The sequence below is a fragment of the Culex quinquefasciatus genome, chromosome 3 (assembly GCF_015732765.1).
Source record: "Culex quinquefasciatus strain JHB chromosome 3, VPISU_Cqui_1.0_pri_paternal, whole genome shotgun sequence".
Classification (NCBI taxonomy): domain Eukaryota; kingdom Metazoa; phylum Arthropoda; class Insecta; order Diptera; family Culicidae; genus Culex; species Culex quinquefasciatus.
The window spans coordinates 157777114-157802544 of record NC_051863.1 but is presented as its reverse complement, the minus strand read 5'-3'; the positions used below and the strand labels follow the sequence as shown (position 1 = coordinate 157802544).

General features: G+C 36.6%; 1 protein-coding gene across 1 annotated transcript in view; it reads left to right on the top strand.

Annotated features, from left to right (window-relative positions):
- LOC6036237 (TPR-containing protein DDB_G0280363) overlaps nucleotides 1–20174 on the top strand; it is a 59682-nt gene extending 39508 nt beyond the window's left edge. Inside the window, 3 exon segments of the mRNA XM_038262023.1 lie at nucleotides 18461–18768; nucleotides 18833–19244; nucleotides 19247–20174. Coding sequence (XP_038117951.1) covers nucleotides 18461–18768; nucleotides 18833–19244; nucleotides 19247–19645 — 1119 coding nt within the window. The 3' untranslated portion in view covers nucleotides 19646–20174.
- The last annotated feature ends 5257 nt before the right edge of the window (nucleotides 20175–25431 follow it).

Here is a 25431-nt window from a genome sequence, read left to right as displayed (position 1 = left end):
CAAATTATACTTTCCCATAATTTCGCTACCGGTTAGCGGGTATTGGATTGGACCACACACACACACAACAGTTACTCAAATTTATTTACAATGCTTATTATTCATGTTTCTTTAATTGTGACTTGAAATTAAACAAAAGTTTTTTTTTTTTTGAAAATGATTTTCACATCTATTAACCCCTCGGTCATTTCGGTTTGTTTTGGTTTTTGACGTTTGTCTGCTTTTTAACTGGTCTACGGCCCAGTTATCGAGCGCACAGTTAAAAGCAGCCCAGTTAAACAACGCCCAGTTACCGAACAACTACTCTACACAGTATTTTTTTCTGTAAACTTGGAAGGAGTAAAATTGGATGGTGTAATATCACCTCAATTTAGACTGATAAGTAAAAGTACAACGTTAAAGTGGTAAATTTACACATTTTTAGATGGAAAATAATGCATTTTTTCGGACATAAAAGATTTACTAATTACCAGGTGAAACATTATCATGATATTTTTACTGTGTAAATAAAAATAAGTATAACCTGGTATAAACATTGTTTATATTTCTTACATTTAGATTAAATTTTCAAGAGGTCCATGGGAAACCCATGGCACATAGGGACCATCCATAAACCACGTGGACACTTTAGGGGGTATGGCGATTGTCCATGCTCCATACAAACAAGATTTTTTTGTATGGACAATTGTCCACGAGGGGGGGGGGGGTTCGAGATTACCAAAAAAGTGTCCACGTGGTTTATGAATGGTCCCATAGGTTTTTTCCACATATTTAGGTCACAGACAATCAGACGTAAATTATACTTTTTTTTAAACAAAAATCAAAATTTTCAAATCAACATTTGATATGGTCGAAAATAAGTATTGTGGGTTTGCAACGCGACTTTGTTTCAAATGTAGGTGGCGCCAAAATGAGGTTACTTTGCCAAAAATCGTATTCCTTTCTGCTGGATTGAAGAACAAATTCGCTTATTTCTCATGATTCCCTGCATCAATCTTAATGAAACTGGTTGCAAAAGACGAGAAAATTTTTTTGCTTTAAAATAATGTACATCAATTTTTGGGCGCGCAAAAGTTTGTGATTTTTTTCTTTAAAAAACATGTTTTGGAACACGAAAAAAATAGTTTCCCCGTATATATCAATGAAAAAAACAGTTAGATAGTTGATAACAGATGTGTTAACGTATATTCAACAATTTTTATTGATTTTTGACAGACTTTCTTGCCAAATAGTCCAAATTACTATCTTTTTTCTAAATTTACAGTTTTCTCATAGAAAAATCAAACAAATATTGGAAAGTTGTACACCAAACTGTTGCAAATAATTTTTCTCATCCGAATCCGGCATAAGTTTCATAAAAATGTTGATTATGAAGGAAAAAACAATTTTTTTCAAAAAATCTTAGGTTGTGTGTGTGTGTGGTCCAATCCAATACCCGCTAACCGGTAGCGAAATTATGGGAAAGTATAATTTGTATCAGACTTTGTATATGCCGAATGCTGATACAACTTATCTCAGTCCCGGGTATTAGGTGGTGATAGCCCTCGCGCTGCTTCCAACGACCCATTCCAGAATGACAGAGCTCCTTGCGGTCCAATTCCGAGGTCGCTGGGCATTGTTCGGCCCCGCCTAAACATAGAAGCAAGCATCTGAAGGAAACTCGATCTATATTCAGACTTCCATCCCCTCAGGCAAATCAGGGATCAGCGCGTATTTAATATGAGAAGATAGCATGTTTCAACACTACGGATCAATTCACTGCTAGAGTGTAAACCTTCTGATGGCCGACTGCTTAGCATCCCAGACCACCAATCCAGAGGTGTGAGTTCGAATCCCACCTGATTCATTTTCGGTTTTTTGTTCATATTCAAAGTTCAAATTCCTGATTCCAAATTTCAAAGGTACCGGCCGGGATTTGATCCCAGAACCTTCTGCTCTGAGGCAGAAGCCGTAACCATTAAGCCACGGAGCCGGTTTTATTTTCAAAAAATCTTAGGTTTACGCTCCCAAGTAACCGTGGGACTGTATAAGGTAACTTTAAATCCCCTCTATATCAACATATAAAGTTTGCCTATAGAGTCTCGAAACTTTATATTCACTTTATACGCATGGAGGTAAAATTGAGTGGCGACGTCTAGAGTTGATATAAAGTTATACAGTGGTAAAACGTCAAAATACTACGTTACCGACAAAACAGAAATAGAAAAATCAAAAAGTTTTGTGCAGCTCTCACTCTCTCTCTAGGGAGAGTGCTTTCGAGCTGGGATGACGGTTTTGAAAGTTTGTTTTTTTTTTTTTGCTGTGTGCCTTTCGAGATTCTAAACTGCGTGTACTGAGATGTTTCACCTTCACCTAGATGCCCTGCGCCAGCCGTCTCGTCCGTCCTGAAATATGTTTAGTCAGATGCTTTTTGTCGACTAAGCCTTCCTTGAGGAACAGCTTCGTGTCATTCAGGAAAAATGAAAACACCTCACAAATTAAAACAGAGCATTTATTTATGATTACACTACATAGCACTACATTCACAATATTCACAAAATTCACAATATTCTTCGACGAACAGGCCAAGGCACGGAGCACCAACTGGGCACCCGGTCCCGGTGTCTTGGTGCGGTTTCCGCCGGTGGCACGCAGCGACTTGCACTTTTCGACGACGTCCTGAGCGGCGTAGGGTGAGGCCTCGTCACGATCGGCCTTGGCCTTCATGTCGCCGGTGACGCGCGAGATACTTTACTTGCCCGAGAGATCCGTGACTTGGACGAAAAGCTGGCGTAGAGCGAAATCTGGACATCCTCCTTCATGGTTTAGTTCTGGCAGGAAGCCATCGCAGCTGGAAATTTGTATCTTGTGACGAGAAGAAACTGTCAATGCAAAGAGAATAATTTAACACTGAGCCCAGTAAAACTAAGTATAATTGACTCACAATTTTATGGACGCCGAAAGATTTTCCTGCAGCAAACATAAACATACCACGAAATACTGCCAAACTTTTATTGCCCTCACTAGTGTTGAGTTAGTGTTTTGAAACATTCTAAGAAATGTCAAAATGTGATATAACATTAAAAGCTTACTTTACAGTGATATATAAAGCTTGCCATTAATGTTTCAAAACATTAATGCTGTGCCAAATGCTTTGAAACTTTAATTGGCTGTTCTATATGTCATTATACAGTAGGTAATAATGTTTCAAGCTACAAATGTTTCAAAACATTTGGAAAGTCTATTTAAAGTGTCATAGCATCGGGAATGTTAAGTTAGAGTGAATTTAGAGTTTTGATTTTGTGCTTGTGGTTACTTGGGCTATTTGTTCATAGATGGCGACATGTGTCTTTTAGCTTTGCTGCAAATTCTCTATTCATTTTTAACTTTTTTATTATTCATGTTTATTTGATAAATTTTAGAATATTTTTTTCGAAAATTGCAAATCTGACGTTACACGGAGAAAAAAGAGTTCCCAAAATCGTGAACAAGCGTTCATGAAAATGGGAACCTCGAACAAAGTGTTCAAATTCCATGGTACGATTTTGAAAAACGTACCATGAAATTTGAACACTTTGTTCGAGGTTCCCATTTTCATGAACGCTTGTTCACGATTTTGGGAACTCTTTTTTCTCCGTCGACGGTCTTCAATGATTTTGACGTAAATTTATATGAAGTTTTCTGATATAATCGGGAAACAATATTTTGAGGGATGTTCAAGCTTGGTCAATAACTGTTACAGGTAAAAAAGCCACGTTTTCAACAAAAAAAAAAACAATTTTAATTGTTCTGAAAGCTTGAAAACAGTGCATGGTATCGACATTTATGATAAGTACTTTTCCATTGTATTTCCTATCAAGAATTGTACTTTCCAGAATAGGGTAGTCCAAAAAATTATAAAGCCATTTTTTTTTCTTCAAAAAAAAATGCAATAACTTGAAATTTAAGCGATTGCGTATTTCAATTACAAAAATGAAAAAAAAATCGGCTTTTTAACGCTTTTCAAAAATTAAGATTTTCCTAAAAAAATTGCAACTCTGCCAAATGATTTTTAACAATCTACTGCCCAAATTTTTTTTCGATTTTTTTTACTTTTCCCGTGTTTAGGAGGTCATTTTGAGCAACTTTTGTTCTAAGAAAAACTTTACTTCTCTTGTTTTATTTTTAGTATTTTAATTTGCATTTATCTTGTTTAGATTATGTTTGTTTTTGGTAGTATTTGGCTTATTGTACCACCTCCTATCATTACATTTTGCCTATCTAGTTTTTTCATGTTTTTACAGTCACTTTTTGAATTTTGGCACTGGCAAAGTCACATTAAATAAGTAAAATTTCCAACTCATACATTTTCTAAAATTTTAAGAGTTCTTCTTTTCAATGCATTTTAAAGATCAAAAATTGGTTGAAAAATGGATTTTTGGTGATTTTTTGAATCGAAGCCCGCCTAAAGGCGGGGTTGGGTTGTTTTATTTTGTGGCGTGAAAAGTTCAATTAAAAAAAGAGTTTTTTTAAGAGTGTAATTTTGTTCTGAATTGGTCTAAGCAATCGATAAAAAAACTGTTTTCAAGGTAACGAATTTTGTTTTAATGTTTTTCAATAGCCTTTTTGTATGGACGGTAACAAAAATTGTTCGAAGACTTGTATGGACAAACTAATGATGCACACAATCGATTTTTTTTTATCGTAGAAAAATTACACACAAAGTTTCATCCAAACCAGAAAATACAAAAATTAAATTAAAAAAAATAAGTCATTTTTTAGAGAATTGGTCAGTGGCGTGACAAAACAAACTATTTTAGAGAAACCCTGTGTATTGATTCCTTATGCAAAATTAACCATCTGTGGTATAGTTGAGCCAAATCGGTTAAGGTTAAAAGGCTATAGAACGTTAAGTTCGATAAAAACAAATCATTTCACGCAAAAACATCTTTTTTAAATCGCTTATAACTTTTCAGGATCAACTCGTATCGCTTTGCACTCTTCGTCAAAACTGTAGAGTTTGAGATTCCACATTATACTCTCACTCTTGATCAAATTTTGGTTAATTTTTTGTTCAAATTGCTTTAGATAATCGAACTTCGGATAATCGGGGAGGGTGAGAAGCTTTTGCAACAATCAGTTAAGGGAAATATACCCAATTTAATCACACTAAGCCGTTCGATCAATTCTCATCACTTGCCGTTTTCCGCTGAGCAATTCTCTACAAAAACGGCCGATTTCGACCATTTTTATTTTTTGTATTTTTTGATTTGGCTCAAACCTTGTGGGGGCCTTCCCTATGACCAAAGAAGCCATTTTGCTTCATTAGTTTGTCCATATAAATTTCCATACAAATTTGGCAGCTGTTCATACAAAAATGGTACGTAAATATTCGAAAATCTGTAACTTTTGAAGGAATTTTTTGATCAATTTGGTGTCTTCGGCAAAGTTGTAGGTATTGTTAAGGACTATTTATGAAACATTCGTAAAATTTTCCGATCTTTTCGGAAAAAATATTTTGAAAAAAATTATTTCAAGACTAACATTTTAAAAGGGCCAAACTTTGAATATTATGCCCATTAAAAATGTTAGTCTTGATTTAAAAATTTTCAAAATATTTTTTTCGAAAAGATCGGAAAATTTCACGAATGTTTCATGTATTAACATTGAAAATCTGACCATTAATTGCTGAGATATCGTCATTAGAAAATGGTGGGCTGTTTGGGTGAGACTTAGAAAACTTCAATTTTCGTGTTTCTTTTTCTTTAAGCCGCTGTATCTCAGCAACCAGAGGTCCAATCTTCAATGTCTCTTAGACAATTTTATAGCAAATTTTCTGAACTTTAAAAAAAAAAATTTTAGAAATGGTCACTCATGGTCACTATTTTTAAAAATCGAAAAACTGCAAATATTTGCTGAAATCAAACTTTCGGTGGCTATATCTTGAAAACGGAGCCCTTTATCAAAAAATCTGTAAAGTACTTTTCGATTGCAAATTCAATTTTGCATAAAAAAAATGAGGTCAAAAAAATTTTATGTATGAAATTTCGATTTTTTCCAAAAATCACCAGTTTTTTTAAAAATCATAACTCGGCGGCAGAATTTTTGACCATGGTTTTTAGCTCAAAAGTTGCGGATTTTTGTCCCCTAAAACATATAAAAAAATCTCGAAAATTAAAAAATACGTATTTTGGGAATTTGAGTTTTTGTGAAAAAAAAAGTTAATAAAAAAATCGGGAAATTTTTTTTTCCGTGTACCTATTTTTTTCTGAATAGTCCTTGACAATACCTACAACTTTGCCGAAGACACCAAATTGATCAAAAAATTCCTTCAAAAGTTACAGATTTTCGAATATTTACGTACCATTTTTGTATGAACAGCTGCCAAATTTGTATGGAAATTTATATGGACAAACTAATGATGCAAAATGGCTTCTTTGGTCATAGGGAAGGCCCCCACAAAGTTTGAGCCAAATCAAAAAATACAAATAAAATCCATTTCCGGTTTTGGTAGAGAATTGCTCCGCTATTAAATCAACATTTTCAGATGTATCAACAATGAAGAGTTGCTTGCTCACTTTGATTTGAGCTATGTGTTACTTTGGAACAGTCAGCAACACTTTATTTAAGCTGTAATTCATGATCAAAGTGCTGATAGGCCGATAATAGAAAAAGGCTGAGAAAAGGTATAGTTCCTCACTTCCTAATAAGTAGTGATAAATAAGGCTGAAAATCGGCTACACGCAAGCTTCGAATAAAAATGTATTTGATCATTGAAATACTTATTTTTATAAGTTGAAATTCTAAAATGAGATTTATAATGCACTCGGATTACGTTGAGGTTAAGTTAAGTACTCACTTGAAACATTTCGTATTTGGTTGTGTAACGCCGTAAAACAAAATGATAACATATCTGATCTAATCAATCACAACGGGGTTTTTGCCCTCTTCTCAATAACATTTACTCTTTTACGCGCTCTTATTTTCTCTCTTTGTTTCTATCTCTCTCATTCTCTAGCTTGGTAATAAAATTTAAAAAAAACTCAAAATCAATGCCCACAATTTTCAGCACCCCGAAAAATGTGTGTGAGAGGGGGTTTTCCCTAAAATCGGTGTTGCTCACCACTCGCCCGCCCCCTGTTTTTAGGCTCTTAACTTTGATGAAGCGATCGTAAAATCCGGGCCAAGATAACAACAGTTTTCCCCCCGATTGGTGTTTCGGTGCGACATCGAAAGCGCAGCGTGCTGAAGTTGTTAAATGACTGGCTTGTCGAGGTTTCAAGTGTGTGCATTTTTCGGGATTTAAAATTTCTGTTACATTAGGGTGGTTGAACCCTAAATTATGTTTAGTCTTTTTATTTAATGATTTTTTACATATTAAGTAAAACTTAGTTTTTTTTCTATAAGCGAATTTAAAAGTTGAAAAAAGTTTCAATTTAGATCTTTAACTGTTGACTATTTTCAACGCCCTATCCTATTGAATAGTATCTCGTTAACATATTTCTTTCCTAATAAGAAATAAGCCTCATGTTTATTGAACGAACGACCAAGACGTTCAACCAGAGATCTTTTTGTCACTTGTCTCGGAGCTCATTCCTCTCATACAAGCAACAAAAATAAAGACACTGAAAGAAACCTTAATAAGGGCGAACTGATGAGTAAATGAAAAATGAAACTAATAATGAACGTCATTGTTTATTTTTGTCACTCACACACACACACGCGCGAGGTCGTTAAAGGAGATTGAAAATAACACACATGTGTTACTACTATACTTGTGCTATAATAGTGCTCGAAACCATTTGTGGTATTATCGCTCACTCTCTCGCTCGCACCCTTGCAACTTGTAACACACAAGAAATGGAAAAATAACAATCCGACAAAGGGAGCAGACGAAGGAAAGAAAAAGAGAGGTAGCGAGGGAGTGTTTGAAACATACAAGCAAAAGTATAATAACAAACGAACAGAAATAGAAAAGAAAGGAAAAAAAAAGATTAAACAAACAATAAAATTCAAAAGAGCGAACGAACTGGCTTGGCGGGACGGGACGGGAAGCGAGGAGTCGACTTTACCAGGGCTCTTTTCGGTATAATATAATGCATGATGGTAGTCTGTATAAGAGAATCAGCAGCACAAGCAGCAGCAGAGACTCTTTTATTATTATAATATAATACCTAAAAGTATAAACGAAGAACGAACACGGTTTTGGCAGCGCTGCCAGCACGGTTGTTTTCTGCTAATCTGAGAAGTTTAATAACTTTTAAAGTAAAAAAATACTTATTGCCATTTTATTTATTTTTGCTTGGAGTACATAACAAAACATTTTTCTGTTTGTAATATGAATGTGGAATTTTGAATCCGATTTTTTTTAAAATAAGTAATCGCTTGATTATTAAATTTATTTCTGGTTACCATAATTTGCGTTGTTTTTCTGTTTAACTTAAATGTTTTTACCTTCACTTTTTATTGGCTATTATTTAGATATTTTTCCTATTATTACCCATACTTTTTAAAGGGCTTGTTTGGACAATTATCTACCTAATAGTAGCATTAGAAAAAGTTTAAAGATTTAATTTAAAATATTGTGTTTCAAACCATTTTCACTAAGAAAACCATTTTTAAGAATGCTATTGAACTTTCCACAATTACAGAACATCGAATTTGTGATGTTTTCTGAGTAATTTCGCAATTTTGATAGATTTTTATTGTGTTTATTGTGTTTTGTTTTTATTGATCATATTTTGTCTATGCATCCATTTGATTCGAAAATCTGTTTCCGGACCACAACATTCTTTTTTGCGCATGAGTTGGAAATGGTTCCAAAGTTATGATTAAAAGTTTTTTTTTCATATTGAACACATGGCTATACAACACTTCAATGTCAGATAACAATTGCAATCAAAAATTACTTCAAATAACATTATTTTTATTGCGACGGTTTCGAGTTATTTTTTTCTAGTATTTTGTTTGCAGTTGACTAGACTTCTGTTTCCTTTAAAACTTTGAAGTTTTTTGAAAAAATATTTTTTTTTGTCCCCTGATTTCAAGGGGGGCGACATACACTTTGAAAAATATTTGCAACGGCCTAAAAAAACCAGATTTGTAAATATTGTATGAATCTGAAGTATTCCTGTAAAAAATATTTTCAAATATCCTACAAAATTTTCTACAACATTCCTATTAGAACTAAGCTGATCGAAATTGTTGAATGACATCATGTTTATGTTTAAAAATTGTGATTTTTGCTGATTGTCAACTGCCGATACCTCGGAATCTGGTGGTTTGATTTTTAATGTTTAAAATGAAACTAGTCTGACATTGTCTTTCCTTTTCGATATAAATAATCAATAAATCAAGCCTGTAAGAAAACGGAAATCACTTATTTTAGATATTTCCAAATGTTGGTCTTGATTCTAAAATTTGAAAAAAATACTTTATTCCGTGATATCTTTAGTTGAAAAATTTAAGGCTATTAAATGACAGTAAAAAACCCAATTTTTTCGTAAAATTTAAATTTTTTAAAGTAATTTTCCCCTAGCTATCAGAAGTCTAATCATCTTATTTAAAAGAAAAATTGCAGGATATTTTCTCAACAGGAGCAAATATTTCTTTCCATGCATCATAAAAAATATTAAAATAATCAATTTTCAAAAAAAAATATTAAATTTCTTATAACTACTAACAATCTAGTGAATCGAAGTAAACATGTAAATTTTATTCCAATTCAAAATTTGATCTAAAAACGGAATCGACGTAACACCTTATAATGTGGCCCTCTTAAAACCTTGCGGTTTCGTCTACGGATCCACAGGCGTGTATCGTTCTTTTTGCGACAAGACTCCGCCTCCCGGGTCTCCTAAGTGTGAAGGTATGGGCACGGGGAGAGGGCACCGAATACCTATATTTACACTTAGAATTTTTTGCGTCCGCCCCGGGATTCGAACCAGCGACCTCTGGATTGTGAGTCCAGTGCGCGGTCCGATTGATCCACACAGGCAGATTTGATCTATCTAGCTTAAATTTTCAAAACAACCTATCCGGCATGGGTTTCCTATGCAGATAGTACCTTTGAAAATTTAATCTACATCTTTTTTTTTTTTTAGAAATGACTATATCTAAAAAAACAAATCCAGCAGATTTTATACCATTCTAAATTATTGCACAAAATATGACTTTTTTAAATCCCTCGTCAAGAAACAAATTTTCGTGCATGCAAGCCCGCGTTTGTATTACCAACCGGCAAAATTGTATGGAGTATAGAAAAAACTAATGATGCAAAATGGCTTCTTATAATATATGGAATGCATGGACAAATTATCATTTAAATGAAAAAAATCGAAGACTCTTCAACACTTAAACGAATGCTGAATTAGTCGTTTATGCAACAAGTTGCTAAAGAGGATTTTTTTCAGCACGAGTCATTCATTTATTGAATATTCTTGGATAAATATGACGAGGGCTGAAAAAAATAAGTTTTGCAACGAGTTGCTTACAACTTTTTTTTTTTGGCAATTCCGAAAAAACACTTTTTGAATGGAATGTTTATGAAAAGTAGAACTTTTCAGCACTGGTATGGAACGGTATTAATTTTCAATTCTGTATTATTATTTTTAATTATTTTTTGTAGACTTCAACTTTCAAATTTGTTATACACCTACATGGGCTGGGCTTAACTTATTTTGAAAATTAAAAACTGTGAAATTAAGATTTTTATTAAAAAAAGATTGATTTCGGAGGTATAAAATAATAGAAGAAAAATCAAAACATGCTATTTTAAAAGTTTTAAGAGAGTGAAAAATTTATTGACAGATGGAGCAATATTGATATCGGGATGATCGACTCTGGCTGTCAACTGTATTTACAAAACCCACAAATTTTTCATAGAATCATAACTTGACAAACTAATTTTGATCAACGTGTGCCAATGCTCAAAAGAGGACTTTTTTTTATTATTTTTTATTATCTTATTATTTTTAAAATTAATTTAAAATGGATAAATTTTGTTAGGAGTGTACCTTTTTTTTAGCTTAGACCTGCAACTTTGCCAAAGACACAGTATTTTAACATTAACATACCACATTTTTAAGACTATTTCTCAATTTGGTATGTAAACTTGTATGGTCGAATGAATGGTGAATATTTTTGCAATGACAGCATTCTTCAAACAAAATAATCATCAATTACGGAAATCTCAGAAACTTGTTTTACCGACGCCGGTAAAAAAAAATCTAAATGAAAAACGCCGCAAAAATATATTATAAAAATTAATATAATAATAATAATACAGTACACTCCCTCGTTGTCGATATTGAATGGACCATCGAGAGCGGTAGTTATCAAATTATAGAACGAAAAATCAAAGCAACCTATTTGAAGGGACTGAAAAAAAATATTGACAGCTGGAGCATTATTGATATCGAGAAGATTGACAGCCAGAGAGTCCACTGTAATTATAATAGGTACACAAAATCAATTCTGGAGTTTTTTTTTGAAAGGTCCAATAAACCAAATTTTCGGTTTTTGCTTTTTGGGTGTTTTTTGATACCCCTGACTCAAGGAGGTTTCAAAAACACCCAAAAAGCAAAAACTGGAAATTTGGTTTATTGGACCTTTTCAAAAAAAAAAACTCCAGAATTGTAGGCAGATTTTTTGATAACTTTATCAACAAAATTCTTTTGAACGTAAGGGTTTAACTGAAAATATCTAACAAAATCAAACTTTGCTCCAAACACAAAAACATGGAAATGTTTATGAAGAATTATTATTTAAATGTATTCAAAAATACAATCCAAACTGGCATCCCTGCCCATCGTGCTCGGGCAGACCGAGCGAGCGAGCGCGCGGGCAAATAATAATGTTTTCGGTAAACTTCTTTCAGTCTTCTACATCTAGTCTTGTCGGAAAGTGTCGAACAAATATCGCTAGCAAGCAAGCAAGCAAGCAAGCAACGAAGAAACTTGCTAACTTGAAATAATATATATTTTATCGATCGGAGTTAAAAAAGAACGTAAAATCGGTGCTTCGGACTACGAGCAGCCGAGTGTTTTGCCGGTTGTGAATTGGGCTGGTTGGTTGGTTGGTTGGTGTGTTCAACAAGATATCCTCCAGAGTTCCAGCGTTCGTTCGTTTCGTGTTCCATGTGCACATCTTGGCAGGGCTCTCCTCCTTATACTTCTCTATCTCTAGTTGTTTGTTATAGATGTTTACATGTAATCTTGCTCGAATATCTCTCGTGTTATTCTCGCTCGCGCTCTCTCGCTCTTCCTCACGTGGACGTCGCCTTAACTGATTCGTGCTCTTTCGTGCCGGGTTTTATTATACTTCAAGTGAAAAATATCAAGACGACGATGAACGGAAACGAACCTTTCCTCTTATTTAGTTCACTTATTTTCGACCACGAAGTTGGATCATAGATTAGTCCGCTGCCTGTCGGACTCGCAAAGTTGACGAAGAAATTAAACCAATTCGTCGGTTCGTTCGTGCGCGTCGATAAATGGTGACCCTATTATCGCAGTAGTCGTCGTCATCGTCGTCGCGAAGACACGTGCATTGACAGTTGCAGCCCCAGCGCACACGTGGTTTGTTTGAATTTTGCGCGTGCATAGTCTCGCGCGCGCGCTCGGGGGCACTCGCGATCCTGAGTGACCATCGCGAGTTGTGAGTGACGCGGGTTGTTTGGTTCTCTCTTTTGTAAACTAAAGTTTAATAAATATTCCATCCTTGCATTGGCGCAAATGGAAATTAAAATTGTATGGCGATGGTGCCGTGTGCGACGCAGTACAGAAAGATAGAAAGAAGGGGGCTAATGTTATTTTCTTACTTTGTTTGTTTGTTTATTTTGTTGACTTGCAGAGGGGTTGAGGAATGTCAGGGTGTGTGTGTGGTTACGAAGTTCTGTTAGTGAGTAACGACACGGCGGGTAGAGATAATAAATTGCGCGCGATGTGCTGAGAGTTCATGTTTTGTGCATAGTCGTGATAACTTGTTGGTACTTTAAGTACTTGTGAACGGCAGCAAATTTCGAAATACATTTTAATAGTGAGGCGACAAAGAGATAGCAACCTAATTGTGCTGACCTAAACTTTTGAGTCATTCCCAGTCAAAATTTCGGCTAAATTGAATATTTATCGCTACATTTCCGAGACATCTTCTAGATACTATCGGGAAACGAAACGGGAGCGTCCAATTTTCCAGGGTTTTATTTCCCGGGAAACGGGAATTCCCGGGATCCTAGGATATTTTTGAAACTGTCATAAAATCCATGTTTTCATCATATTTGTTTTGTTTTCAAGCTTCAAATCAAGTACCAGAATTATTAATTAGTTATAACTTAAACTTCAATTAAAACAAGAACAGCTGTTTATGGTTCTCTATCTAGAAAGACATTAAAAATATTTTTTGTTTATTATTGTGCATTGGATTATGAATGTTTCACTTTTTTTTTCCAATGTGTTTCAAATTAAGCAATTCGCTTATGAATATAAAGCAATTCCAGCTCAAATCAGGAATTTTTCTTGGACTTTTGTACCCGACCCTCTCCGATTTCAAAGAAACTTTTTAGACATGTTATCCTAGGCCTATATGAGCCATTTTTGTGTATATTGAGCCAGTTTCACTCGATAATGAAATTTGAGAAGGGCGTAAATTATTTAAATATTTTTGTATTTCGTAATTTAAATATTGCTGTATCTCGAAGCCGTTGCATCGTATCAAAAAGTAGTCAAAGACAAACTTGTAGGAAATTGGACGGGCTTTCTAAAAAGTACACTGAAAGAAAAATAGACGACACTTCAATAATTTTTTTTGTTTAAAAGTCAAATTTAAAAGTGATGTTACGATTTTTTTTTCGTTCAAAATTTTTGTGGAAATAGCCTAAGATGTTACAAAAAGACTGACGAAAAATGCAGGATGGTATGTCTCTCCTAAAAAAAAATACAAAAATCATTTACTAAAACTGTTTTTTTTAAGTGGTCTAAACGTCAAAATTTACATAAGCCAATGCTGTTAGAGGCAAACTTATAGGAAATTGGACGAGCTATCCGGTAAAAATATTTTCGAGACTGAAAAATCAAGTCTGTCATATAGAAATTGCCAAAAAAACCCAAAAAAACCTATTTTTTCAACATTTTTATTTTTAAACCCGCTGTATCTTCACAAGAATCCTAGAATTGTCTGGCAAATCGATTCCCACTATCGGCTTTTAAAAATTTTGACGTTTAGACCACCTAAAAAACAGTGATTTTTGTATTTTTTTAGGAGATTCATACCATCCTGCATCTTTCGTCAGTCTTTTTGTAACATCTTACTCTATTTCCTCAAAAATTTTAAACGAAAAAAAATCGTGACATCACCTTTGACTTTTAAACTTAAAAATTAAAAAATCTCATAGAAGTGCCGTGTATTCTTATTTCAGTGTATTTTTTCAGAAAGCCCAATTTCCTACAAGTTTGTCTTTGACCACTTTTTGATACGATGCAACGGCTTTGAGATACAGTAATTTTTAAATTGCAAAATACCAAAATATATAAATAATTTGCGCCCTTCTCAAATGTCATTTTCGAGTGCAACTGGCTCCATATAAATTGCTTACATAAGCGTAAAGTCTAAAAAGTTTCTTTGAAATAGGAGAGGGTCGGGAAAAGTTTTAAAAATGTCTTTCAGTCAATGTTAAATTTCTGATAAGTTATATATTTAAAAAAATATTTTATAAATAATCTTTAAGCCGCTGCCACAAACTGGTGAAAACCGGGATTAGGGATTGTTCAAATGTTACGTCCAGAGAATTTAGGGATTCTTGACATAAATTTTAACAATTTTCTCTAATAAGCCAAATTAATGCTGATATACGCCCAAAAATAATAATTTAATAAAATTCTTATCGATTACTCAGTATTCAACTTTTGATCTGTTTTTAGAACCAATTATGAAATTCAAAACTTAAATTAGTATTTTTTATTTTAATTTCGGGTTGTGCGCCCATCCCGGGAATTCCCGGGATTTGGGAATTCCCGAAATTGAACAAAAAAAATCAAATTTTGGTCTGGAATCAATATTTTGTTGTGGAAATAGATAAACAGTTGAATACTTAGTAATCGATAAGAATTTTACAGCATTGAATATTGTATCCGGCATATATCAGAAATAATTTGGCTTATTAGGGGAAAATTTTTAGTTTACAGATCCGAAAAATGTTTTCTGTTTCATATACTTTAAAAAATTGTATTATATTCAAAGGTCCTGACTGCTAAAAAAACACTCAGTCACTCGCGAGCACAAATCTAGCGCGACGAAAAACTGCTCTGACCGTTTCGCTTCTGAATAATCTCTCCTTGCTCTCCCTCTCACTTCAATCGGTAGCACAGCGAGAGACCGTTTTCGTTGAGTCGCTCAAAGCTGACTGAAAAATGTTTGCGATCGGCCTTGCCATGATCATTTAAGAAATTGCCTAGAATCAATTATATCAAACTATATTTCGCAAGTTTGTTGTTTACACGACATCAAAGACCATGCCAAGTTCTAATTGCCAAGTGAGCGCCGCGCTTGTATTTTATTCGGATTCGGATCCTCTCTGAGCATATTCGTGTGTGACTCGGGTTGTGGGACGGAGCGGGAAAAGAAACTCACGAAGTATTTGTTTCGCTGATTGAAGCGATTGAGCAAGCCGCTGGCAGCCAGCGTGTCGTGTTCGCTCGCGAATTGATGCGCGCTCCACTCGGGAAAAAATCGTTCGGTGATGAGTAAGTGGTTTCTGAACTTTGAACTGAAAATCAGGACCCTTGATAACGTATACAGTCCAGACTCGATTATCCCAAGGCCTCGGAAAAATTTCACTTCGGATAAGGCCGATGCAAATATTTAAAAAAGTTTTTGTCCCTCGGCCCTGGCCGAGGTCAAGGGGGAGGGCAAAAAAATAAAAAAATATAAAAATTAAAATAACAAGCCATAGTCTTCACATTTATATGAAAAAAGTGTTTTAAAATGCATTTTACACTAGTTCAGTTGTTTTGCAATCATTAGTTTTCAAAAAATCTAAGATCTGACAAAAACAAAAATTGTATCGAAAAAAAAGATTTTGCATCGAAAATTTTCAAAAAATCTTAAGATTTTTTAATAAACCCAAACATGCTAAAAATGATTTTAAACGCAGAAGAATGTATTTTAATTTGATTTCAGCTGGCTGCACTTGAATTTTCATTAAAATTTTGAAAAAATTTTTTTTTGCCCTCTGATTTTTCGGGCCAATTTTGAAGGGGGGAGGGGGGGGGGTGGTGACAAAAACTTTTAAAAATATTTGTACCAGCCTAATCAAATCACGAAAAAAAATTTTTTTTTCGCTGTCTAATTTTTAATTGTCGATCTTAAGTATGACCCCTTAACTACGCTAAAGTGATTAACTTTTTTTAAATCCAAGATGGCGGCCAATATGGCGGTGACGAAATATTGAAAAAATGCATTTTATTATTAAATAAGCAATCAACTATTCAAATTTGACTAAAATGGGGTCGCAGAAATCGAATTTGATGCTAAAAAACGAAAAAAAAAAATGTTCGTGATTCGATTATGCGAAGTCCCATACAAACCTTCGGATAATCGAACTTCGGATAATCGAAACTTCGGATAATCGAGGCTTCGGTTAATCGTGTCTGGACTGTATTTATGATTTAAGATTTGTTAAAAAATATCATGTTAAATTATTTTTCATCAAACACCGGCATCTGGGGAAAATCTGAACAAATGTAACAAACCAAGACAGCGTTTTAAGGGGTTACATTAATGTAAATCGTCAAAAGTGTCAGAGGTTGTTATGAGCACACAATTAAACTTTTTTTTATCTTTTTTGTAGGGCATTAAAATGTACATTTTCATCTTTTAACAAAATAAACAAAATGAAGATGAAGACATTTGGATGTACCATTGCCGAGATGTAGCTATTTTAAGTTAACAGTTTCAAAAAACGGGTGCCACGATATCTCAACACTGCGTTCACCAAATCGGCTCAAAATTTTAGTGAAGACTCGTTCAACTGGTCCTGTGTGCATGACGAAGGCCGATTTTCAAAAACTTAATTTTGATGAAAGATAACATTATTTTTATGTTTTTCATATAAATAATCGTCAGTTTTTGATTTTTGTATTTAAAAAAAAAATCCAAATTTCAAAATATATGTATAAAGGAGAAAATTGTGACGTCAGAAATGAACTCAAATCACTCAAAGTTCATTTTGTGAGTGACTTTAACATTTTGGCCTAGTTTGACAGCTACCTCGTTCCCAGGTTTTCTGTGGGAGAGAAAAGGAGGCGAATACTTTATGAAAATCATACCTGTCAAAATTCCTAGCCTCAAAATTTTGTCGCGAGTTGCTTTTCTCCTCTATTGGGAGTCTACATTCCAAATTTCAGCAAATTTGGTCCATCCCATCTCGAGATATCGTGGTACCCGTAAATGAACTTGGTGTTTCGAGAAAAACGTTCACAATGTTTGACAGTTCGTTTTGCGCATGGCAAAGTTGTGAACTTAAATCGTCTCTTACTCAGTTTAATATTTAGTAAAATATCTTCATGAAACTTTCAGGAGTGATTAAAAATTATCTTTTTAGTGAAATTAGTGAAATTTCTGTAATATAAAATTTTGGAATTTTCTACATGTATGTAACCCCTTAAGCTAAACTCACCCCTCAGACCCAATGTCAGTATCTAAAATTTGATATGAACTGGTATTATTGTTTTGTTTTCGTTTCTTGTTTTTTAGATAGTTTCAAAGATTTGTAATATCTAGTCTAGAGTGAAAGATGTTGGCATAGTAATGTTTTTATGTTTTATTTGTTGTGTATCTTCAAATGGAAAGGTTTATAATGAATATTCATAAAATGAAATTCCATTTTATCTGGAATAAAATACAGTCCAGACTCGATTATTCGAAGGCTTCGGGAAAATTTCACTTATGATAATCGAATGAATCGCTGGCTTATTTTTGATTGCTGAGTTTCGAGAAATTTAAGCAATTTCTTTTCAACACATTCCTGACCGTTACGGAGCATCAAAACTTCTTACTTACGCAAATGTATTTTTAATTTTTACATTTAACAACATTTTAATGAAATGCCTAACAACAGAGAGAACCAAGATGTGCACTGAACGAACCTTGTTTAACTCAAACGATATTTGAACGTGTTATTTATGAAATCATTTCCTCCGTTGGCTTATAGTTCAATTTGAAAAAAACCCAACCTTGCGTGAACCACGCAGTTTCGTTCGTATGGCAAACAACACAATCCGGAAAGTAAAAGAACAGTAGTAGTACAATGATGGAGTACATTCCGGCGGCCGCCCTGCTGGCCATGGAACAACAGTTTCTGCCGATGACGACCATGTTCCAGCCGCCCCCGCGGGAGCACTTTCCCTTTGTCGACGTTTTGGAGGTTCCTGGATTTTTTTCTGCTTTGAAATTATATATTATATATTATGTTGGCTAACGATTGAATTTTCTTGGTTTTTCCTCACAGAAAGATGAAAAGCTGTGCGAGTACTACCGCCGGATGCCGGTCCTGTACGACAAGAGCCACCCGCACTACAAGTTCCAGTCGAAGAAGGAGAAGGCCTGGCGCGAGCTCGGCCGGCTCTGCGACATGAACGTGGACGCGTGCAAGAAGCGGATGACCTACTTCCGGTGCCGGTTCACCGTCGAGCGGCGCATCATGAAGAACGGCGTCAACTGCAGCGAGTGGCCCCTGCTGGACAAGCTCAAGTTCCTGAACAAGCACATCAAGATCCGGCGGCCGCGCGCACCCAACGGGGACGTCGATCCGGACACGTGAGTTGGATGCTTTGTTGCCCCATTGAGGTTGTTTCTAATTTGAGCTTTCTTTTTTCCCCAGCGATGACGAATCGAACCCGTTGCACGCGCTCCGCAAGCGCCAGATGGAGGACGCCAAGGACGACCTGCACGCGTACCTGGACCTGCAGCAGATGGCCGCGGCGCAGAACCCCCAGGCGGCAGCCCTCCACTACCAGGCCCAGCAGGCGGCCAAGATGCAGCAATACCCGCACGCGCAGGGACCTCACGGCTTCCATCCGGGCCAGGACGGCCTCGGACAGCAGCATCACATGCAATCGCCGCACGTCGGCCAATCTTCCCACCAGGGCCGCGATGGTCACCACGGCTCGATGGGCGGCCCCAACCACCTGGGCGCGGCAGCCGCTGCCGCCTTCCGCCAGGGTTTGTCGCAGCCCACGCCCGCGGAATCACCCATCCCGGCGTCCAACGTGGAAGTCTCGTACGGTGGCGGTGGCCCTCCAAACGGCAGCGACTCCACGCCAGCGGCGTCGCCGGGTTCGACATGGACGAAGCCAACTCCGTGTCCAACTTTAACCTCAACCGCACCGTCAAGTACCACAACAACATGGACCACTCGGTCAGCTTGGACGAGCACGGCGCGTTCGGCCTGTACGTCGGCGAAATCCTGCGCAAACTTCCGGACCGGCTCGGGTCGGTCACCTCGCTGAAGGTCATGCAGCTGCTGCACGAGGCACAAATTCAAGCGCTCGACATGGCGCCGGCGGCAACGACCGCGCAGACGGCTGTTACCGGAGCGGCCAGTACCTCCAGCAAGAAGGACGCCGGCTCGCCGCACAGCGTCGCCGGCAGCGAAGAGCGCAAGTCGACGGAAAGCAACGAGAGCAAAGAGTAGACAGATGCCATCGCTCGAGCAAAAACTCATACAAACGAACAAAAACAACAAAAGTGTATTTATTTGGAGGAAAAAATACTCGAGAGAAACGAGTATTCCGGAGTTTGTAAGTTTTAGGTGGACACCATTTCCTCGACAAAATTTAAAGGCAAGATAAAAACCCATCTCCAGCGTCGAATTTTAAGAAGATTAAACTAGGCAGGACAGAACGAACAAATCCCATCAGCATGTTTTAATTTTTCACCAGACTACAGAATCATTCAGCATTTTAATTCGAGATAGGTTTATGTTTTTTTTTTTTTGATAAGCAGAGGAACGAATCATATTTTATATAAAAAGTAAGAGCAAGAAACCACATGTCGATGTCGTCGTATTCCTCAGTTCTAAATAGCTTGGTAGGTTTTAGGGATTATTTTAGCAATTGAGTAATAAACAAAAAGTGAAATAGTAACGATTTATCAATATTGGACAGAAACTATATACAAAGAATCATAAAGTAATACCAATAAATGTGAATTATGTTAACATACAAGCTGCGTGTAAACTTTTTTACGGATAGAACTTGAAGAAAGCGCCATGTTCCAGGACTAACTGAAAACATTGTTTCTGTTGTTGTCCTCATTGGCAAGCAGATGGTAATCAAACCCAGAACCATTTGTCAGTCAGCCACGGCTGCTTAAAATTGCGCTTATTCGGTCATGATCACTTAGCTTTGTGGTTTAAATATTAAATTCTGAGTTTTTTTGTATTTTGTTTTTTTTTTAAGTTATAGGCTTCGACGATCTAGTGGTGTTTCCCTTATCAACAGCATGTATGAATGCGCTGAAAAGATCAAACACCATGATTGCTAAAACTAGATCAGTTGCGAATAGGTAACAGTCATTGGCCACCAACGGCGCCCGCCATGTCAGTTCGTAGATCTCGATTTTAAGGGACGGGAATGTTAGTTAGCGCAGGTTGCTACTAGGGCAGCTGGTTTGCCCTGTGCTTACACCCCACGAGCACCAGGAACCTGAAAATTTGTTAGTAGGATAGGGTGTTTGGTCAGGATCCAAAAAAGTGTCGACGTGGTTTATGGATGGTCCCAAGCTGCAAATTAACTTCAATCTGATGATATGCCATCCTTAGGTGCCCGATAAAATTACATGTTATTAAAATAAGGTTTTTATTTCATTAATCAATACAATTAACCATTATTAGGCTCACTCTTTTGGATCAATCGTACTGCAAGTAAAATCTCACTTTCACAACATGTGCTTCTCTGTTCTCAAAAGGTGATTTTATAGGTCAAAAATACTAATCATTTAGTCTGGAATGAACCAAGCTCGAATCTTCTAATTTCATATAAAATTATGCTTTTCAAAATTTAAAAAAGTTATTACAGCGAATGAAAATATTACAAAATTAAATTAGAAAAAAATATGTTTTACTTTGACTGATTTATGTTTACATCTTTTTAGTATTCGTAGCATTCACTTCTCAGTAAAAGATGTAACAATTTTATAATAATTTATGTTTCGCAAACAATTCTTCAAATGGTTTTCAATTGAAAACTAATAAATTTTACTTAAAAAGTCTTCATTGATGAAATATTTATTATGTTGTTATTTCTAAGCAATGATCTGGCTGATGAATAGAGAGAATGCGTAACGTGATTTTCGAATGATCCCACTTTGTTTTTCTCTACAAAGTAAGAGGCTGTTCAAGCACAAGCATGACTTTTTTTTACTGGTAAATTAGCTGTTTATAGTCTAGTTTTTTGACATTTTTTGCTGGAAAACTGTCGAGTTTCGATCGATTAGAAGAAATTCTTCTTTTTTACGGGTGACGAAGAACTGCGGCGAGAATGTCATTCTGTGATGTCGCAGATAAATTCCCTGACTGATTTTGAAATCCTGCAGCTCTTCCTGATCCAGCAAAAAAAAAAAAAAACATCGCTAATTCTAGTGATGCTGATCCAACAAGCAGAGAAGATTTTCACTAAACCTGGTTTTTAAAAGGAATTTAACAAAAAAGACAGCTTCTGGATGGATACAACCGCATGGATTCCATAAAAAACATCCATTCGTGATTATAAAAAAAATTACGATCTCACCTTCAACTTTCTTAAGATTTCTTGACTTCAACTCCAGGTTCTCAAAGCCACACATTTTTCATTCATACAAAAAAAAAACAATTTTCAATGATCGATAACAATACTCTCTTCTATTGGCGAACAGTAAATTGGCTCCACTTTGACAGTTCAAAATTGAGGCTGTTTTGCGAACCACTATTCAGCACCCAGGCAATGATTTGAGAAAATTCATAAATTTCACGAAAATCTTCAAGTTTCACGCTGTCCGCGAAATCGTGAAAATTCACTAACCCTAGTTATATGCAATCAACCATTCAAATTTGACTAAAATGATGTCGCAGAACTCGAATTTGATGTTAAAAGTCTGGAGCAACATTTCAAAAGGGCGCATAAGAATTTTGACAGCTTTTTTTTTGTTTTGTGAGTGTGCAACCAACCAAACGGGACCACGCGGCCGCTTCTTACAAATTGAGTTATTTCCATGTATTTTTAGATCTACATTCTATACATGCAAATAACTCGCATAGGCATTTGGAAGGTGTTAGCTCTGCCGAGCTTCGGTGTCCCATAGGGGGATGGCGTCGCTATTTTTAGACCACGTTTTCCACTTTTTCTCATCGAAACCGACTACTTTATCGACTTCATTTTGCTGGGCGAGATAGGACGCCGTCTATTTTTAGTCGATGACTCAGCACTTTTCCACTCTTGCGCTTTAAAAAACCAGGTGGCAGCACGATGTAACGCCACGTCCCTATTTCTACGCTGGCTAGCCGAGCGCGAGGTACTTCAGCTTTATCGACAAGCCCCGCCCTGAAGAACGTTTGCACCAATCGGATTCAAACGTTATTTAGAACTTCCGAACCCTTGTCAAGCGCGTATATAGTTGATAGTAACAGTATTCTTAATTCCAATTACAACTCACCAAGTCGCGATGGCCTAGTGGTTAGCATTTTTGCTTACCAATCCAAAGGACGGGGAATCGATCCCCGACTCGAGCGACTTTGATTTTTCGTTCATTTTCAGAGTTTCAAGATTTATATTTCCTATACTTTCTCGTTGGGAGCAGATGGGAATCGAACCCAGGATCATTCGCTTACAAAGCGAACACCGTAACCAGTCAGCCACGGCCGCTCCCTCGCATAAAAATTTTGACAGCTGCATCTATTTTGCAATTTCCCAGGCAATAGGCAACTATTTAACAAAATCCATAGTGCTAAATGGTACCTGGGGAGGCCACATATTGTTTCCCGATTTTTTTGGAAAAGTTACCTGAAGCTTGAGAAATAGCAAAACAGTTCAAACTGTCAAAATGCTTTTCCGCCCTTTTCTCGTGTTGCTCCAGAAGCAAGAAAATGAAAAAAATGCGGTTTTATTATGATACATACACTTATCCGAAGTCTTTTGATAATCGAGGCGTCGAATAATGGAGTCTGGACTATCAGGAACAATCAAAACTAAACAAGATAAATGTAAATAAACAAACTAGAAATGGAACAAGAAAAACATGAAACAATACAAGTAAAGTTTTTCGGAAAACAAAAGTTGCTCAAATTGACCTTTAAGCATAAGCATAAGCATAAGCATAGGTGCCCACGGTGCCCACCCGCAGTTGCTACTCCGTTATTGACCAGGACCTCCAGAAGTTACATCCACGAGCCGTGGAAGATAAGTGGGTGCTATCTTTCCTCGCTTCGCAACTTCTCAAAGGCCCCTATCATGCTGATCAATACCGGCGCCGGCCACGACCAGTGGTAGGGTCACGGGGAAGTGGATGGGAATGTTAGTCCGATACTTGAGTGATAGAGACCGCCCAATCGACTGCTTCTCCGACAAAATATCACATGAGTTTTGAGGGGGTTAGTAGATGGGTATGAGGTCAGGATTCACGAGTGGCAGTGATGTGACCATGAGCATTTTGTTTATCGGTTGAAATTTTAAATCTTAGGCAGCCGGCTGCGGAAAGATAAATAATTGATTATTTGAAATGTTTGTTTTAATCGAACGCGTGCCAACCGAGCGGCAGTGCTATGGGCTGGACTTATCAGTATATTTTTACTGTTGGTACAATTAAGATAACGCGAGCAAATGTCAAAAATAGTAGATGAGTTAATACTAAAGCTGCCAGTTGGAATAAATTATTACGATCAACGAATATAAACGAAAAGAAAACAGGACACCACGTAACCGATTGTAATGAAATTAAAACAATAACTTAAACGAACTTAACCGGCGGCGTGCCTTCCTATCAACGATGATAAAAGAAGGACTTATAAATTTAAAATATAAAAAGACTCCAAAAACACGTTGCATAGTAACCGCGAAGTCCCGCTACTCACAATCGAATCCGAAAGATAGCTATCTAGAATTTTAAATATAGTATTAATTCGACCGCGATCCTCCAGAAATTCTTCATCGGCGTGCCTTCCGATCAACGGTGATGTAAGAAGGGCTTTATTCATTAAAATGATTTTATATCATAAGCCTTAAAACATATTCGTCGGCGTGCCTTCCGATCATCGATGATATAGAAAGGACTTAATCGACTTGCTTGTCTCGAAAAAAAAAGAATTCGGATCGTTTCTATCGAAAACTATGTAAAGAGAACAAAAATAAACTCATTGGCCAACGAACGCGCGAACTAAAAATAAAGAAAAAAGAAGAAGAAGAAGACCAATCACCCCATGCACACAAACAGCGACACAAAAGAGATGAAAACAACACGAATCAGAAGAAATCCAATCACCCCATGCACTCGAACAGCGACACAAAAGAGACGGAAAATAACACGAAAAAAAAAACAGGACTGCGCGTCCACACAGGCACCGCACTACTGATGCCTGTGGGGTCTCGGCGCACGGAGGCAGCTCGATAGCTGCCGGTCATCCTCCCAACCGCCCTCTGACCTGGTATCCGTTGCCGATCCTCCGCCGGTCGCTCCGGATCGTCTCCCGGCGCCTCTCGAACCACTCGCGTCACTCTCCCCGACCAGACTCAAAGTTGCTCAAATTGACCTTTGAACAAAAAAAATTAAAACAGTTATTGAGTCCATTAAAAAACGTAAAAAAAAACTCTTCAAAAATGGCACTAAATGAGAAGTGAAGCATGATTTTGTTTAAATATATCGTTACGGAGGGGCAAGATCAAAAGTGCAGTGCTTCTTGGGACGCGCAGTCTTGTTTTTTCGTGATAATTTTCGTCTCTTTTGTGTCGCTCTTTGTGTGCATGGGGTGATTACGCATAATAATTGAACAATGCCATCAAAAGTGCAGTGCTTCTTGGGACGCGCAGTCCTGTTTTTTTTCGTGATTAATTTTTTGAGATGCGGCAGCTTCCACTGAGAAATTTAACGCCCTGATCGACATTACATCAGCCTTTTTTTAATCAGCCATCAGACTGATCGAGGTGTTACATTTCTCAGAGGGCTGGTTTAATTTGGTGAGATCAATCCGATAATGTATCCTAATCAAAATAAACCATTTCATATTTAATATGCACTGGGTCTTTGTGAGATGATCTTGTCATCCCATCAATTGAAATCTTGTGTTTATAAGAGTTTTATTAATGTTCTTTCTGTCACCAACAGTGAGCGAGTTGTGGCGCTATAACCACGGCAAATAGTGTCCAGGGCATTTGTGGAAATACAGTGTCCCATCCTCGAGGGTCCCGGAGCACCAAAACTTCTTAGCTGGTGGCTCCCAACGATTTATTGCTC